The sequence below is a fragment of the Oncorhynchus mykiss genome, chromosome 6 (genome assembly GCF_013265735.2).
Source record: "Oncorhynchus mykiss isolate Arlee chromosome 6, USDA_OmykA_1.1, whole genome shotgun sequence".
NCBI classification, from domain to species: Eukaryota; Metazoa; Chordata; class Actinopteri; order Salmoniformes; family Salmonidae; genus Oncorhynchus; species Oncorhynchus mykiss.
The window spans coordinates 24,122,600-24,141,443 of NC_048570.1; the positions used below are offsets into that span (position 1 = coordinate 24,122,600).

The window sequence follows — 18,844 nt, forward strand, 5'->3', positions numbered from 1 at the left end:
TAAAACAATTACTATAGTAAGTGCCTTTTAAATGTCAAATAAAGTAACAGGGTTGCGAATTTCATCTTAAAATCAGCCATAAATCCCCTTTTGACAGGGGGAATGGAACAGGGAGTGGCAATTGAATGCAGGCTTCCCATTTGTATGTATTTGTTGTTACAACATTTCTAGCCTATCTATGGGTAACACTAATAAATAATCATCTTCAGAAATGACATTTTCAGAGCAACAATAACTAGGGCTTTACAATGATGGTGAATATGTGGAGAAATGTTGGGGTTAAGTGGGTAAAAAACTTCCTCGAAGTCACAGAGGGTGCACGGAGGGACCTCCATAGAAGTCACAGAGGGTGCACGGAGGGACCTCCATAGGATTTACAGAGGGTGCACGGAGGGACCTCCATAGAAGTCACAGAGGGTGCACGGAGGGACCTCCATAGAAGTCACAGAGGGTGCACGGAGGGACCTCCATAGAAGTCACAGAGGGTGCACGGAGGGACCTCCATAGAAGTCACAGAGGGTGCACGGAGGGACCTCCATAGAAGTCACAGAGGGTGCACGGAGGGACCTCCATAGAAGTCACACAGGGTGCACGGAGGGACCTCCATAGAAGTCACAGAGGGTGCACGGAGGGACCTCCATAGAAGTCACAGAGGGTGCACGGAGGGACATGCCAAAGTGCTGAATTTTGGCACTTTAGCAAGTATTTATTCATATAAAACAAATAGGATTTATTGAATTATCCATGTGGTCTATATTAAATGGTACTTCATTTAATATAATAGGCTTTTAAATTCAATATTGGTGCACAATTTCTAATTAGAATATCAAGGGGATCCAAAAGGCACTGTTTTCATGTAACGACCCATACCTTGGAGGACGATTATGCAATCTACTCTAGTTTTAGATGGATCTACCTGAATGTATGCTATTTTGATATTGCTTTTATTTATGGGTTTTTTACTCTCTAATTTATATATTTCAATTGATAACATCCACAATGTTGTAGTAAGATTGTGCTGGTGTTCATATTAATGAGGGTAATGCCCTGTGAGATTTCTAAGTAAGTGGTTTTTATTAATACAATGACACACACGCCATAATTGCTTGAACAGTCACTTGTTTGCTATTAGTATATTGTTTTCACTGTTGCCATAGTGAAGCTTGTGTTTGGTGCTGTTGCTCCGTGGATTTATGGGAAGTAACTCAAACTCAAATTTGTGGCTTTGATATGAAAAACATATTTTACATGGTCCACAGTTGATTAGTTAATTGGTAAAAACATGTATTTGAAGCAGTACTACTGACAATATTAAACAGTAGATCAAGTGGCATGTTTACTGTTCTCAGGTCATTGTATTTGAAGTCATTTTAAGACAGCTGATTTTGAGTGATGTGTCATACAGTAACTGTCATTCTTTTGTAATTAATGGAATTGAACATGTGTAGATCATTTCTGTTCTACTCTAGTTAGGGTCCCATCACCCTCTGTAGAGAGCTAATGATGTCGACTCAGCCGTTTGAGCATATCCTGTCTTAGCCATACCTTATATTTTGTATACATGTATGTATTTCCTACAATTTTGACCAAATTCAGTTTGCTGGTTTTGAGCTAAGCTCAGAGGAGTAGAGATGTGTGTTCTTGCACATTGCTGAGTTGTCAAACTCCAAGTGTGTGAGTTGAGTTGCGTGGAATGGAGTGCACCATTGAAAATGTGTGGGAGATGTTTCAAATGCTAAACTGCATTTGTTGCCATGGTAAGTTGTGTACTGTCTTTAATTTAGTAGTACTTTCTTTAAATTAGTGACAAGGAAGTTTTTTTTGTTTTTTTGATCAGTCTTGTCGATTCAAGAAAGAAAAGCCAAGCGTATTGGATTGTTACAATTACACTGTTATCAAATTATATGTTACTGATATCCGAGTAGATTATTGACCTATTATTGTAATCTGTTTAGTAAATTGTATTTAACTTGGCTGGCTATCTTTAGAAGGTTATTATAGACCACTGTTGAATTCCGCTGAATTTCATTAAGCAGCCTCTCAAGTTCAAATCCAGACAAATATTGATTGTTGCTCGTTGACTTGTTATTTGCTGAATGAGGGCTGCAAATTTAGAAAATGAGCTTACATTTTATATTGCTGACACAAAATGATTGCATGCACAAGGCGGATGGTTACAGATTGGTGGTGACATCAGCTGTATTACTGTGAACTGTATTGGAAATATTGAGTCAAATGTAATGTTACCGCTACGACTTAGTTTGAATCTGTGTTCATGCATACACTGAAAAACCTTTTGAATTTACAATCAGTCGTGTTTTTATAAGAGGTTTTGGAGGGTCTGGAGATACTCAGTGCTTGACTTGGACTGAAATAGGTGCCGGTACTCATTTTGGGTGCCAGTACTGTTTATATTTAGGTGCAGAGCTCCACAATACTTTTTAGCTAATATTCTATGGACCTGATTCCGATTTAGGAAATTACGCCTTTCCTTCACACACACTTCTCAGTAGTTGGTATTCAGGCTTACGTTTTGATGATGCTTTGCAGGCACTGTTCCCTTGTTCACGCTGAATAAATGTAATTCACCTGCTGAAAATCTTCCCAGCAGATTAGTTTTAATTCAATAGGGTTTTCTGTAAATGTATCTTAAGCCATCCCTTTAAATATGGTGTACCTCTTAGATAGAATTTTGTCGACAGACTCAAAAGAATACTGTATACGCTTATTCGTCTCCGTTTCAGCACCAATTGGGATATATAAAAAATCCTCTGATATTATTTAGGGTTAGGAAAGTACTTATGAATCATAAGAAAAACAGGTTTGGAAAAACTTTACAGAGAAAGAAAGAAAACTGTGGTTTGATTCATTCTGATAATTCCCACATTGTTCTTTAACCCATGGTAATGTTGGAAGATTAGTGTACATATAATTATAATAGGGAGAATGGTGTACAAAAGTAGGCTATAGTAGACTATACCCTGCACTAACCATGGAACTGTGTGATGACGCAGTCAAGTATTGCACCATGAATCGGGTTCAGACTGTTACAACTTGGTCTGCGCTCCCCTCTCCATAACGATTGAATTAGCCTCAGTGCAACCCGTCATTCAGGGCAGGCCCACCTGTTTTGAGCCCTACCTGTTTAGCAAAAAATGACAGCTTGATGACAGGTTTTCACACTCTTGGCATTCTCTCAACCAGATTCACCTTGAATTCTTTTCCAACAGTCTTGAAGGTGTTCCCACATATGATGAGCACTTGTTGGCTGCTTTTCCTTCACATTGTTGTCCAACTCGTCCCATCTCAATTAGGATGAGGTCGGGTGATTGTGGAGGCCAGGTCATCTGATGCAGCACTCCATCACTCTCCTTCTTGATCAAATAGCCCTTACACAGCCTGGAGGTGTGTTGGGTCATTGTCCTGTTGAAAAACAATGATAGTCCCACTAAGCGCAAACCAGATGGGATGTGTATCGCTGCAGAATGATGTGGTAGCCATGCTGTTTAAGTGTTAAGTGTGCCTTGAATTCTAAATAAATCACTGACAGTGTCACCAGCAAAGCACCCCCACACTATCACACCTCCTCCTCCATGCTTCATGGTAGGAACCACACGTGCGGAGATAATCCGTTCGCCTACTCTGCGTCTCACAAAGACAAGGCGGTTGGAACCAAAAATCTCAAATTTGGATTTATCAGACCAAAGGACAGATTTCCACCGATCTAATTTCCAAAGCTTATGTTTCTTTGCCCAAACAAGTCTCTTCTTATTATTGGTGTTCCACTAATGTGGCTTCTTTGCAGCAATTCTTTGCAGCAATTCAACCATGAAGGCTTGATTCACGCAGCCTCCTCTGAACAGTTAATGTTGAGATGTCTGTTACTTGAACTCTGTGAAGCATTTATTTGGGCTGCAATTTCTAAGGCTGATAACACTAATGAACTTATCCTCTGCAGCAAAGGTAAGGAAATTTTCCGGATTGACTGACCTTAATGTCCAAAAGTAAGGATGGACTGTCATTTCTCTTTGCTTATTTGAGCTGTTCTTGCCATAATATGAACTTGGTCTTTTACAAAATAGGGCTATCTTCTGTATACCACCCCTACCTTGCCACAACACAACTGATTGGCTCAAAAGCATTAAGAAGGAAATACATGTCACATATTACCTTTTAACTTCTCTAGGATAGGGGGCAGCATTCGGAATTTTGGATGAAATGCATGCCCAAATTCAACTGCCTGCTACTCATCCCCAGAAGATAAGATATGCATAGTATTAGTAGATCTGGATAGGAAACACTAAAACTGTAAACACTGAAACCCAGAGGACAAACCATTCAGATTTTGTTTTTTGAGGTCACTCATTTCAATGGGTTTTCATTGGGAATCCAGATTTCTAAGGGACCTTCTTGCAGTTCCTATCGCTTCCACTGGATGTCAACAGTCTTTATAAATTGGTTGAGGTTTTTCCTTTGTGTAATGAAGAAGTACGGCCATCTTGAACGAGGGTAACTTGAAGTGTACTGTTAGATAGAGGCGCGTGACCAGAAAGCTAGCTACAGTTTGTTTTCCTCCTGTATTGAACACAGATCATCCCATCTTCAATTTTATTGATTATTTACATTAAAAAATACCTAAAGTTGTAATAAAAAAGTAGTTTGAAATGTTTTGGCAAAGTTTACAGGTAACTTTTGAGATATTTTGTAGTCACGTTGCGCAAGTTGGAACTGGTGTTTTTCTGGATCAAACGCGCCAAATAAATGGACATTTTGGATATATATTGACGGGATTAATCGAACAAAAGGACCATTTGTGTTGGCACTATTCACAACAAGTGTTGCTTTAATTTGCTATCTTGCATGGGTGATTTCATGAAAGTTTGATTTGTATAGTAATTTATTGAATTTGGCGCTCTGCATTTTCACTGGCTTTTGGCCAGGTGGGACGCTAGCGTCACATATCCCAGAGGCACACCTTTAATTGAAGTGCATTCCAGGTGACTACCTCATGAAGCTGGTTGGGAGAATGCCAAGAGTGTGCAAAGCTCTCATCAAGGCAAAGGGAGGCCACTTTGAAGAATCTCAAATATAAAACATATTTTGATTTGTTTAACACTTTTTTGGTAACTACATGAGTTATACATATGTGTTATTTCATAGTTTTGATGTCTTCACTATGTACAATGTAGAAAAGAGTAAAACATGTGTCCAAACTTTTGGCTTGGTACTGTGTATATACAGTTGAAGTCAGATGTTTACAACCACTCCACAAATTTCTTGTTAACAAACTATAGTTTTGGCAAGTCGGCTAGGACATCTACTTTGTGCATTAAGTCATTTTTCCAACAATTGTTTACAGACTATTTCACTTATCATTCACTGTATCACAATTCCAGTGGGTCAGAAGTTTACATACACTAAGTTGACTGTGCCTTTAAACAGCTTGGAAAATTCCAGAACATTATGTAATGACTTTATAGAAGCTTCTGATAGGCTAATTGACATCATTTGAGTCAATTGGAGGTGTACCTGTGGATGTATTTCAAGGCCTACCTTCAAACTCATTGCCTCTTTGCTTGACATCATGGGAAAATCAAAAGAAATCAGCCAAGACCTCAGAAGAAAATTGAAGACCTCCCCAATCTGGTTCATCCTTGGGAGCAATTTCCAAACGCCTTAAGGTACCACGTTCATCTTTGCAAACAATAGTACACAAGTATAAACACCATGGGACCACGCAGCCGTCATATCGCTCAGGAAGGAGATGTGTTCTGTCTCCTAGAGATTAATGTACTTTGGTGCGAAAGTGTGAATCAATCCCAGAACAACAGCAAAGGACCTTGTGAAGATGCTGAAGGAAACAGATACAAAATGATCTATATCCACAGTAAAACCATATATCGACATAACCTGAGAGGCAGCTCAGCAAGGAAGAAGCCACTGCTCCAAAACCGTCATAAAAAAGTCTGACTACGGTTTGCAACTGCACATGGGGACAAACTTTTTGGAGAAATGTTCTCTGGTCTGATGAAACAAAAACTGTTTGGCCATAATGACCATCGTTATGTTTGGAGGAAAGAGGGGGAGGCTTGCAAGCCGAAGAACTCCATCCCAACCGTGAAGCACAGGGGGTGGCAGCACCCCCACAACCCCCTGTACTCAGCACTAATGCAACTGTTTATGTCCAAAAAATGTGTGTTGTATTTTTGCTCTGGTTGTCCTGAAAAGAAAATAGTAAAACACTTCATTGTGAAGCTAAATGTAAGGGCAGATAAATGAAAATCAGATAAATGAAAAACCGTTTTTTGCTGAGGTCTCAGGACTGACAGGGTTAACACCTTCCTTGGTGATGGAGATGAGTGATGAGAGGAATGGGCCTCAGCTGGGAGGGAGGGGGTCTGGGGTGTCAGACCATCTGAGCTGCTGTGTCACGGCTAGGACTGGGAAAGGGGAGATGCGCCCCGTGACAGACACCATAGGTTGTCCTCGGGATTAATCAGGGAGACCTCCCATGACAGCTCCACAAGCTGTTCCTCCAGGTCTGGAGGGGAAGCAGGAGGACTGGGGTGTATCTGTTTTAGTATTCACCCCAGTGCCTGCATGCATGCATACCCAACCCCCATCTTTCTCACACATCACCAATATTTATCAGCCAGTGACAGAAAATGACCATAAAGCAAAATTTACTGCATAACAATGCTCAGAGCACAGGGCAGCCCGGAGAAGAGGGGAACAGAAGAGCGAAAGGACGAGGACATGGTGGTAACGATAGACAGTAAAGAACGAGAGGAGAGAGAAGGTCAAACAAACTACCCCGTTGAGGGCACATTTATTTTCCACATGAAACAAACAAACATGCAACAAAATCATCCCAATCCAATAGAGACTGGTTCAGATTCAGAGCCCTTTAATCAATGTCTCTAATCTTGCCTTTATTTTTTTTCATTCATTTAATTTTACACTTCAAATCTCCATTTCTCTTTGTGTGTTTAATTGAATGTTTTATATGTAATATGTTGCTTCTGATGAGAAATTAAATGTGAATGTTAAACTATAACCACATTGTTCTCTGACATTTTATCTGTATAAAATAGGCATTGAAAATGCAGATGATGACCTGATGACCTTTTATGTGAAACAGAGAGAGGAGTAGCAAAGTGCTATTTCATGCTCTCTCCATCAAACCCTCTTCAGAGATCAAAACACACAGATAAACAGTGGAGTATGGAGCAGTCCACCATGCCAGTCCACACAGGACACAGCTCGATGACATTTCTAATGACTTCATAACATTTTTCACCTAGAACATTTTTGCCTTGTCAGCAGACTTGTTGACGTCTTGAGTAACATGCACTTCTATGACATTTTTTTTTTATTTCAGCCCCCAAATGTCTACTGTTTGAATATTTTAGAAGCTTAAACCAAGCATTTTCACACACACACACACACACACACACACACACACACACACACACACACACCAATTTGTTGCAGGCATATCTGTGCACACAGATAAGTGCAATACGCTGTTGGATGTTTTCAATATGATTGTGACACCTCATGAGAAAGGATCCCACACCTAATCAATATATGCTATGGAGAACCGTATGGAATGTGTCTTTAATTACTGTAATATAACAATGTTGCACACTATGAATGCTCAATTTAAACCAATCAATCTTTTAAAGAATACATCAAAAATATATGTGTTGTCCTATATGGAGCATTTGAGCTATACCTTTGGATCACTGTCTCCTTTGGTCACAAATGGACACGCCTTACAGAATGTTGAACATCCATTCTTCTGTCCCCAACACCTCCTGATCCCTCCTGCTACACTTAAGGTACAAATTGGTCGCATATATAATTGCATAAACTCTATTCCTCTGTCCAAAACTAGACCATAAAATGTCTGCTCACAATAAAGCTCCCCATGTACAGACCACTGAAAGTATACGGACTGTATGTGCACACCTGAAAAGCGGAGGAGTCCTAGACAATGAAATATTTGATTCATATTACAGGTACATATGTAAAGCATTTGGAGACTGGAAATCTGAGCATGATCTGGTCTTGAAATATTAACTGAAAACATTTTCCCTGTACAACTCAATGAGTCTCACTTAAAATGGAAAATTCCCTGATAAGACTGAAATCATTTCTTTCATGTTTTTCCCTATTACGAGGGTGACAAAAACCTTAACGTGTCAACTTGCAAAATAAATGAAAAGAAATGAAAAGACCAAATGGCTCTTGTTTTTCATTCTCACCTGTTTGAGGTACTGACAGTATCCTCCTAGTGGTTCTCTTAGGTTATACAAGGTAAATAACAGAATTAGAATTAGAATTCTATGGTCAATGACCCATCGGGGGTATAGGGTCGACGTCATGCTGCTAAACTCCCCCCAGCCAATAATAAAGAGGAACTGCTGTACTTACTGAATCCCTCAGGGGCTCCACTTCAGAGAATCTACATTAACAACAGCAGCAAACGCTAAGACTACTGCTAATACAGTATAAGACGCTCATAACCTAGCATACACATTTCAACAGTCCCTGACATACTGGCAAATCACATATGCCAGATGTGATCTACTCATTTTACATATTTCTGTGTGTATATAGATATGTGGGCGGGTAGATGTGACTGTTTATTTTCTTATATAGAAGAGTATAAAAATAAATTAAACTTATACCATATGACTCAAATTGAGCATACGTGTACATTTAAAAGGTAGATCACATTTGCAAATGTATAGATATATACTGTATATATATATATTTGAAGCAATACAAGACACGTTTATAAACATGAAAATAAAAAAACAGCAGCTATAGTAGCCAATACATTTCAAGACATCTTCCAAAAACGAAAGGATTAATTAAAGAAAAGTGCTACGGAAGACTATGATTCAGTCCAAGATATTCAAAAGCATTTCAAGGATCAAAACCCTGTGAAATGGGTGGCGCACCATAAAAACCTCAACAAGAATCTCTTCTGGATTATACCAACATCTCCACTCATTACTATGGATCAGTTAATATCAACAAGGAGCACACCATTTTAACAAACATCTACCTGGTCGGTTAGACGCTTATGTATGAACCTATATCAGGTTTCACTTCCAAAGGCATCCGCTCTGGTTGGCACACCATTAGAATAGACATTTACTGTGAGACGGCTGGGTCCTCAGATCCTCTGACTGGCTCTCTGTCAGGTGGTGCATTTGAACAATCAATAGACTCATTGGCCAATGGTGCAAAGCCCTGTGAAACAGCCCTGTGTAGCCAATCAGACATGTCCTCTCTCCTTTCTGAGAATCACATAGCCGTGACCGTCCACCTCAGATCTACAGACATCTTTGGTGTGGAAAACCACCAAGATAAAACTAGCAATAGGCCTCACTTTTAAAAGACTCTCACTAGCAACCACATCTGCATGTCATAAGTTCAACTGTGTAGATTTGGTGCGAATTAGACTAATGCAATTCTGATCTGTAATTGCAACCATGCTTTTCAAATTATATAAGTAAATTCTGCATATTAAAATTCTCCTGAAGATTTCCACACAAACACCAACTACAACTTGATAAATCACTTCCCTATTCTTTCAAAAATGCACATCTGAAAAAAGTGGAATAAATGTGGCCAGACATGTAGAGCCTTTGGAGCCCTAGCCAACTGTTTAGCAAAAGTCGCAGTTATGCGGTCAACATTCAATGCAAACTCTGGGCCATATGTTTCGGTGGTGAACATTAACAGACATCTCCTCCAATGCTATGATGTTAGTACAGAAGAGGAGGTTCAATATCCTGTCTCAGAGGAATCAATGACTGTTGATGTGCATCAATGTCTAAACCCCACAATAGCCAGTACACAATGAGATCAGTTTTAAATCCTGTCTTTACATTCCTTTAACCTATCAGGCTGAAATTTTGGCAAAAACACACCTGCTCAAGGCATGGACAAAGAGACATCAGTCGGAAAAGTTTTACACTTATGTTTAGGTAAATGCAAATAACAGTATAACACAATCATGACGTTATCGTGTCATTATTATGTCATTTGCTATATATTAGTTTGCCCACATACAGAACATGAGGGTCTGTAGGTCTGTTCTGGGTGTGGGGAGCAAAAGACGGCTATCTGGTCTGCATGTTGCCTCCTCATTCAGAGGCCCTGTCAGATATGGATATGGGAGGTGGTCCTCTGGGGCCTCTCTGTCCCCCCCTCTCAGTCCTTCAGGTTGTCCTGTCCCACCCCTTGGGCTGACAGCTCTGTCAGAACGTTGTCCAGGTAGTTGGGGTCTGGGTAGCCGTGCCCCGTCAGGTTGGAGCCAAACTCTGTCTTGTGGTGGATCTCATTCCACACCACTGTGTCTGACTCTCCCGTGGTGCTGGACATGCCGATGGTGAAGATGAGGCGGCGGTCCCACGCCATGATCAGGAGCTTCAGGACCTGGGGACAGACAGATGAGAGCCCAGGTAGATGACATACAGCAGCTCAGAGTGCACTGTAATCACCATCTCTCTTTCTAGTTCATTCAAGGGGGGTGTGGAAGGGAATTGGGATACAGTACCTAGTCAGTTCCACAACTAAATGCATTCAACCGAAATGTGTCTTCCGCATTTAACCCAATCCCTCTGAATCAGAGAGGTGCCGGGGGCTGCATTAATGGACGTCCACATCATCGGCGGTCGGGGAGTAGTTGTTGTTGCCTCATTCAAAGGCAGAACTGCAGATTTTTACACCTTGTCGGCTCGGGGATTCAAACCAGCGACCTTTCGGTTACTGGCCCAATGCTCTTAACCGCCAGGCTACCTGCATACCACATCATGTATTTTGAAGAACTGTTCTTCCCATATACAGATAGATAATACTGTAAGTCTTACCCTCCTGCCTTTGTTATTGTCTGGGAGGTAGCAGTGCCGAGGGAACCCCCTAGCGCTGAACTTCTTCCCTGGGTTGGGATGCTCTGTGGTCTGGTGAAAAGGACAGAAACAGTCACAACCACTCTCTTTCTCTTTCAATTAACATTCAGTCCAGAGGGAAATGTCAAATGTGCCCCCGGGACGAGCTTGTATATTCGTAGTCTGACTACTCTGGTGGCTTTATTTGCACTCTTTTAAAGCATTCGTTTTTGGGGAAATGGCTGCCCCTCCCAAATGAACCCTTTCCCCCTTTCATCAAGAAACATGTTCTTTATAAAAGCTGTAAAACAACCAATTAACTGTCATGCTGTGTGATGCAGGTCTTATGTGTTGACATGCCACACCATACTCATTGTACTCCACTCTACTTCAGAATGTACTGTATCATTACTATATCATGACTTTCTTAGACAGAATACAGCTGTCAGTGTAGATGTGTTAAAAGGGGGGAGTGAGGAGTGTGAGTGGTGTGCAGGGGCATGTTGTTCTGCTGCAGTGTAGATGTGTTAAAAGGGGGGAGTGAGGAGTGTGAGTGGTGTGCAGGGGCATGTTGTTCTGCTGCAGTGTAGATGTGTTAAAAGGGGGGAGTGAGGAGTGTGAGTGGTGTGCAGGGGCATGTTGTTCTGCTACAGTGTAGATGTGTTAAAAGGGGGGAGTGAGGAGTGTGAGTGGTGTGCAGGGGCATGTTGTTCTGCTGCAGTGTAGATGTGTTAAAAGGGGGGAGTGAGGAGTGTGAGTGGTGTGCAGGGGCATGTTGTTCTGCTGCAGTGTAGATGTGTTAAAAGGGGGGAGTGAGGAGTGTGAGTGGTGTGCAGGGGCATGTTGTTCTGCTGCAGTGTAGATGTGTTAAAAGGGGGGAGTGAGGAGTGTGAGTGGTGTGCAGGGGCATGTTGTTCTGCTGCAGTGTAGATGTGTTAAAAGGGGGGAGTGAGGAGTGTGAGTGGTGTGCAGGGGCATGTTGTTCTGCTGCAGTGTAGATGTGTTAAAAGGGGGGAGTGAGGAGTGTGAGTGGTGTGCAGGGGCATGTTGTTCTGCTGCAGTGTAGATGTGTTAAAAGGGGGGAGTGAGGAGTGTGAGTGGTGTGCAGGGGCACTGTGAGTGGGCCGTGGCATGTTGTTCTGATGCAGTGTGGATGACAGGGGACAGACAGCCCCAGCCTCTCTCTCCCCTGCACAGGGATGCTCAGCCTGCTCTTCTGGTAGAAAGGTCACTTTATTGACTCTTAAAGCTCAGCTCTGCAGAAAGGATGAAATATGCAGCCCTCTCCTCTCCCTGCAAAGAGAGGAGGTGAATCGTTCTCTCTTTCTCTTTATGAGGATGCAGTCACACGGCTTAGGGACACTTCAACCCCCTGAGCAACACGAAACACGTTATCAAACACCCTCTGAAGCCTCCTCATGTCAGCCACAGCAGTGTTATAGCACAGTAGATGGAAGAGAATAGACTTAAGAAGGAAAGCCAGTGGATGAGTGGACTGTGTGAGTGTGGAGGATATGAGGGTGGTGACCTGTAGGCCAGCAGGAATGTCATAGACGATGCGGATGGTCTTGGCCTCTGGGTAGCCGGGCAGGCAGTGGGGGATGACATGGTACTCCATCTTCCCAGGGGGCTGTGTGCCTGTCTTCTCCCCATAGATAGCCTTACAAGTGGGGCACTGCAGACTGCCATCCTGGATAGGGACAGATTCAATGTTCAATATTCATAACTAATCTAATCAAACAAATGTAATCTAATCTAGAGTTGGTTTCATGACAGCGATCCTTCTTCTGTCCTTAATTGACTTTTAAAATGACCATGAACTGTGTCTAGCAGAGTAAGACCTGCTTCCGATTAGTTTGATATCAATCTAATCTAATTGTTATCATAGCATACCCCATCACATCAAATGGGGGGTGTAATTTCACCCACTACTTTACAATTTCACCCACTACTATACAATATAATATTATGATACCATAACAAGCGCTGGCACGTATGCGCCTTCTCACCTTGTTGCCATTGTTGTACATGGCAACCAGGCACAGCAGATGGTACATGTGCCCACATTTGCCAAGTTTGCCCACCACCTCTGGCTTTATGCCCTTGACACCCTCGTAGCCTGATGACATCACCAGCCTCTCCCTGCAGATGGTGCAGTCCTGGGAAGGGAAGGTGAGTGGGCACCAGTTAGATCATAAGAGCTACTGCATGTTACTGTAGGGTTGGGATGCATAGCAATAATACACTGTATAATGATTACAAACTGTATTAAAACTGTGTAAGTGTGTGTCATCCAGGACTCTCCTTACCTCATCAGGGGCTACTTTCACTTTCTCTGTGTATCGCCGCACCACATCCTCTGGGTTTTTCCCTTGCAATCAAACACAACATTGAAGGCATGTGGTTAAAAGGAACAAAAAACACTTACTCACACACAATCATTACTCGCAGACAGATGTCCTTTGTCCTTTGAAGACCCAAAGATGACTAGATGGATCTGCATAAGGAGACCTCTATTTGAGCAATAGGTAAACCCAGTGACTGGTCTGGGTCTAAAGTACCATAGCCCTGCTTGATTGTGATGAGACCAGTCCAAGAAGAGAGTGTGGGTGAATAAATACAGTGTGTGATGTTGAAGAGGAGGTCACCTTCAAAGTGACACAGAACAATGAGCCATCACCCACACACTAGGCTAATCTCAGAGTGAAACCAAGCTAGCATAGCTGACAGGAAGAGATAGAAAGAGACAGAAAAACGAGAGCGACAATGTGAGAAATCGAGGGAGAGGGTGAGAGAGAGAGAGAGAGATTGGAGAAGGTTTGAGTTAGGGGAGAGTGGGGTAAGTTGAGACATCTTTTACATTCAGTATCACTACGTCAAGGAAAATATAGTATTCTTTCAGGATGTTGTGTATCTCTGGAAGTAATCAGAATTCATGTAAACAACAATTTTGCAAACATAGCTTGGCACAATTTACCCTAAGTACGGAGTAAGTTCAGCATAGGTTCGGTAAGTGGGTGATGATGTCCTATGACAGTGGGTGATGGTGCTGGTAGGTCAAAGTTGAATTCATGGAATGGGGGTGTGGTATATTGTATATCTTAAATGTATACCCACATTATTTTCAGATATAGATCTATCTGTTCAATATCACTTCCTGTTCCATTTCTTGACCAGTTGTTGTTTCAATGTGACCATCCGTAGGCAAGTTCTCTGTATTTGAGGCTACTATAAGCCTATGAAACGGTCTGTGAAATTCTTGATATGTTTAGCATCTCAGACTCAATGTGATCAGATGAGACCTTGTGTTCCTCTGCTACTCTATCATAGCCTCACTTTCACACAGGTACATTCTCATTTTCTTTTTTTCCTTCAGTGTCATTCAGTCTATTTTAACATCCCTTGCTGCAGCTCGAATTGGACTTCTTCCCTTCTCTCACTTCCTTGGCTGCTCTCTCAAGAACCTCAAGGGGGGCCATACTCCTACTTTATGTTTGTATACACGGGGAATGATGATGTCAGCTTTGTAACAATAACAATGCACTATCTTGAGTTCATATGCATGACACATATCAAAAATACTATGCATATTATGCATAAAATTGACTAAATGTGATCATTATTTGTATGGGGTATCATAGCCATTGGCTCAACTTACCCCAAGGCAGTGGTGGAAAAAGTACCCAATTGTCATACTTGACTAAAAGTAAAAGATACCTTAATATAAAATGACTCAAGTAAAAGTGAAATCACCCAGTAAAATCGTACTTGAGTAAAAGTCTAAAAGTATATCGTTTTAAATATACTTAAGTATCAAAAGTAAATGTAATTACTAAAATATACTTAAGTATCAAAAGTAAAAGTATAAATCATTTAAAATTCCTTATATTAAGCAAACCAGATGGCACAATTTTCTTATTTTTAAAAAAGTTACAGGTAGGCAGGGGCATGCTCCAACACCGCGACATAATTTACAAAGGAAGCATGTGTTTAGTGAGTCCACCAGATCAGAGGCAGTAGGGATGGCCAGGAATGTTCTCTTGATAAGTGTGTGAATTAGACCATTTTCCTGTCCTGCTGAGCATTCAAAATGTAACGAGTACTTTTGGGTGTCAGGGTAAAAGTATGGTGTAGAAAGTACATAATTTTCGACTCTGTCAATCACCGTATTCTTATTGGCAGACTCAATAGCCTTGGTTTTTCTAATGACTGCCTCGCCTGGTTCACCAACTACTTTGCAGACAGAGTTCAGTGTGTCAAATCGGAGGGCATGTTGTCCGGACCTCTGGCAGTCTCTATGGGGGTACCACAGGGTTCAATTCTCGGGCCGACTCTTTTCTCTGTATATATCAATGATGTCGCTCTTGCTGCGGGCGATTCCCTGATCCACCTCTACGCAGACGACACCATTCTGTATACTTCTGGCCCTTCCTTGGACACTGTGCTATCTAACCTCCAAACGAGCTTCAATGCCATACAACGCTCCTTCCGTGGCCTCCAACTGCTCTTAAACGCTACTAAAACCAAATGCATGCTTTTCAACTGTTCGCTGCCTGCACCCGCACGCACGACTAGCATCACCACCCTGGATGGTTCCGACCTAGAATATGTGGACATCTAAAAGTACCCAGGTGTCTTGCTAGACTGTAAACTCTCCTTCCAGACTCATATCAAACATCTCCAATCTAAAATCAAATCTAGTCGGCTTTCTATTCCGCAACAAAGCCTCCTTCACTCACGCCGCCAAACTTACCCTAGTAAAACTGACTATCCTACCGATCCTCAACTTCGGCGATGTCATCTACAAAATAGCTTCCATTACTTTACTCAGCAAACTGGATGCAGTCTATCACAGTGCCTCCGTTTTGTTACCAAATCACCTTATACCACCCACCACTGCGACCTGTATGCTCTAGTCGGCTGGCCCTCGCTACATATTCGTCGCCAGACCCACTGGCTCCAGGTCATCTATAAGTCTGTGCTAGGTAAACCTCCGCCTTATCTCAGTTCACTGGTCACTGTAACAACACCCACCTGTAGTACACATTCCAGCAGGTATATCTCACTGATCATCCCCAAAGCCAACACCTAATTTGGCCGCCTTTCCTTCCAGTTATCTGCTGCCAGTGACTGGAACGAATTGCAAAAATCGCTGAAGTTGGAGACTTTGATTTCCCTCACCAACTTTAAACATCAGCTATCTGAGCAGCTAACCGATCGCTGCAGCTGTACATAGTCCATCTGTAAATAGCCCACCCAATCTACCTACCTCATCCCCATACTGTTATATCTTATTTACTTTGCTGCTCTTTTGCACACCAGTATCTCTACTTGTACATAATCATCTGCTCATGTATCACTCCAGTGTTAATCTGCTAAATTGTAATTATTCTCATTCTCATTCGCATGTTGTTCTGCATCTAGGACCTGTTGGATCGGAGGGTGAGGGCTAGGGCCATTCCCCCCAGAAATGTCCGGGAACTTGCAGGTGCCTTGGTGGAAGAGTGGGGTAACATCTCACAGCAAGAACTGGCAAATCTGGAGCAGTCCATGAGGAGGAGATGCACTGCAGTACTTAATGCAACTGGTACTGAGAGTTACACCAGATACTGACTGTTACTTTTGATTTTGACCCCCTTTGTTCAGGGACACATTATTCCATTTCTGTTAGTCACATGTCTGTGGAACATGTTCAGTTTATGTCTCAGTTGTTGAATCTTGTTATGTTCATACAAATGTTTACACATGTTAAGTTTGCTGAAAATAAACGCAGTTGACAGTGAGAGGAAGTTCCTCTTTTTGCTGAGTTTAGTACTTTCAATTATTTTTACTTAAGTACTTTACACCACTGCCCCAAGGTAAACATTTTGACTATATTAGCCCACACAGCTACAAGGATGCCTTGCTCCATGTGGGCTATGCTGCACCAACGCAGGAACAATTGGCTGCGACCCATTAATCAATCTTTGTTGTCATCCCATCCCAATTACACCGCCTGGGTCTAAGGCCGGGGATGGAAGGATAGAGGGAAGAGAGGAATGGAATAGAGGTGGGGTCTGGGTAAACAAAGTCATGCAGGGCTGGAAAACCCACAGCCTCACTGACCAATTAGGACAAATACTCGCCCGGGGTCGCCTGGAATTTCCACAGCGTCAAATAGACTTTGGCCTAGCGCCAAAGCTAAAGCCACACATCTCACCACTAGATCATCATCAACCCATCTCACTACAATCGCTTCCTCTTAATTATAGTTGTGGACAAAGCTCTGTTCATTTCAATGTGGTGGGTGTGACTGTTAGCCCTCCCTTTCCCTTCTTATCCACAGAAGATATTTACTTTACATCTCAATGTCTCAATAGCATCTGTCTCACGCTCCATGACAGACCCTTCTCCCCTCCAGTGGTCCTAAGAGTCCTCCCTGTCATACATACAGACCTCTCCTGAGGTGCTTCTTCTTGGTCTTCCGGCGGATGCCGTTGACCCCAGGCACAGGCTTCATGTCACTCTTGCTTATGGGCGGCGGGTGCAGAATGGGTTTAGGGGCCCTGGTCAGACACACAGGCAGGCCAGCCGCACACATCAGGATACCGGTAATACCTGGCATAGACACACATGCATACAATAAAGAAAAGAGTCATGTTGGTTTACTATTATGAGTAAGAATGTAAGAATGGATGTAAGTAAGAATGGATGCGAAAGTTAAAGCACTCAATTAAATGCAGCCTCCGGAAAAAAATGGTTATTTCTAATTGCAAAAGAGGAGAACAATTACCTGCAATTGCTGGGTGAACTGGTCCAGAGACAGTAAGGTTCTTAACAGGGAGGGGAGGGACCCTACAGAGAGAAAAACATCCAATATGAAATCAAGTTTTCAAAAGAGTAAAAATAATGACACTACAGTTAGTTCACACTTTTTAAGAACCGCACATTCTCAGTTAGAACGGCCACACTTACACAGATGTGGAATATGATGCCATTGTGTGAATAGTCCATGGTCACGTGTACTACACTAGCTATACCACAAACACAGTCGGAACAGCTTGACTTATCTACTGACTGTTGAACCAGGGCATGATTCAGAACACACACTCCACACAGAGGACGAAGACGGTTGTTTACTCTCAGAGACATCTAAAATAGAAAGCGATAGAAAGCTGTGCACAAAGCATGTGGGTCATGAGGAGCCTGTGTGAGTGTGTGTTGGTAAGTCCCTTTTGAGAAAACATGACCTCAGCTCCAGTCTGGTAATAGAGGGCACTCCCACACAGGGCAGACCAGGCTGCAGAGAAAGGTCACCTGCCAGAGGAGAGAGGGTAAGAGACCGCAGACTGAGCTTCTGTTGCTGCTGCTTCTGCTTCTGCTACTCTATGTGAAGAAAAAGAACAACTGATCTGCAGTGATGGAGAGGACCACATAGAAGAAAAGGCAGCCATTTTGATGTCAACACAGCCAAAACAGTTGAGTGCTTAGACAACGGTAGCAAAGAAAAGACAGCAACTTTGTATGACTGAATTATTACACTGTATTAACTTACATAGTATTTCAATACATGCAAGAAGCATGTCACTTAATTACAGTAGAAAGATTTCCCAAAGGTGTAATGTAACATTAATACCATTGATCTAGGAGATCCCTTCCCCCATCTCTCTCTCTCTCTCCAGCACCTCCCTTATAAAATCCCTAACGAGATGCTGCTTTGATATGAGTAGAGTCCTGTGATCCTTTGCAAGGGGATCCTTTCAATGAACTCTGGAGAAATAAAAGGCCCACGTGACCTGGACACTCTGGGTCTGACCTGCCTTATCTCCACTCACTCTCAGGGGAACTATTGTAGTGCTACGCAGGGCCAAGCCACAGAGTAGTAGATTAGAGATTTGAAGCATGAAGGCCAGGGTAATGACCTAAACTAAAGCATTGATGTATACTACCATTCA

At 42.3% G+C, this 18,844-nt stretch overlaps 1 protein-coding gene across 4 annotated transcripts in view; it reads right to left on the bottom strand.

Moving 5' to 3' along the window:
- Positions 1 to 6,800: 6,800 nt before the first annotated feature.
- dtx1 (deltex 1, E3 ubiquitin ligase) overlaps positions 6,801 to 18,844 on the bottom strand; it is a 54,970-nt gene continuing 42,926 nt past the window's right edge. For all 4 annotated transcript variants that reach the window (XM_021605794.2, XM_021605792.2, XM_021605790.2 and 1 more), the window contains 7 exons: positions 17,683 to 17,744; positions 17,346 to 17,507; positions 13,220 to 13,281; positions 12,920 to 13,069; positions 12,439 to 12,600; positions 10,893 to 10,982; positions 6,801 to 10,458 (listed from right to left, as the gene is read on the bottom strand). In XM_021605794.2, coding sequence (XP_021461469.2) covers positions 10,234 to 10,458; positions 10,893 to 10,982; positions 12,439 to 12,600; positions 12,920 to 13,069; positions 13,220 to 13,281; positions 17,346 to 17,507; positions 17,683 to 17,744 — 913 coding nt within the window. In that variant the 3' untranslated portion in view covers positions 6,801 to 10,233. The remainder of the gene's footprint in view (positions 10,459 to 10,892; positions 10,983 to 12,438; positions 12,601 to 12,919; positions 13,070 to 13,219; positions 13,282 to 17,345; positions 17,508 to 17,682; positions 17,745 to 18,844) is intronic.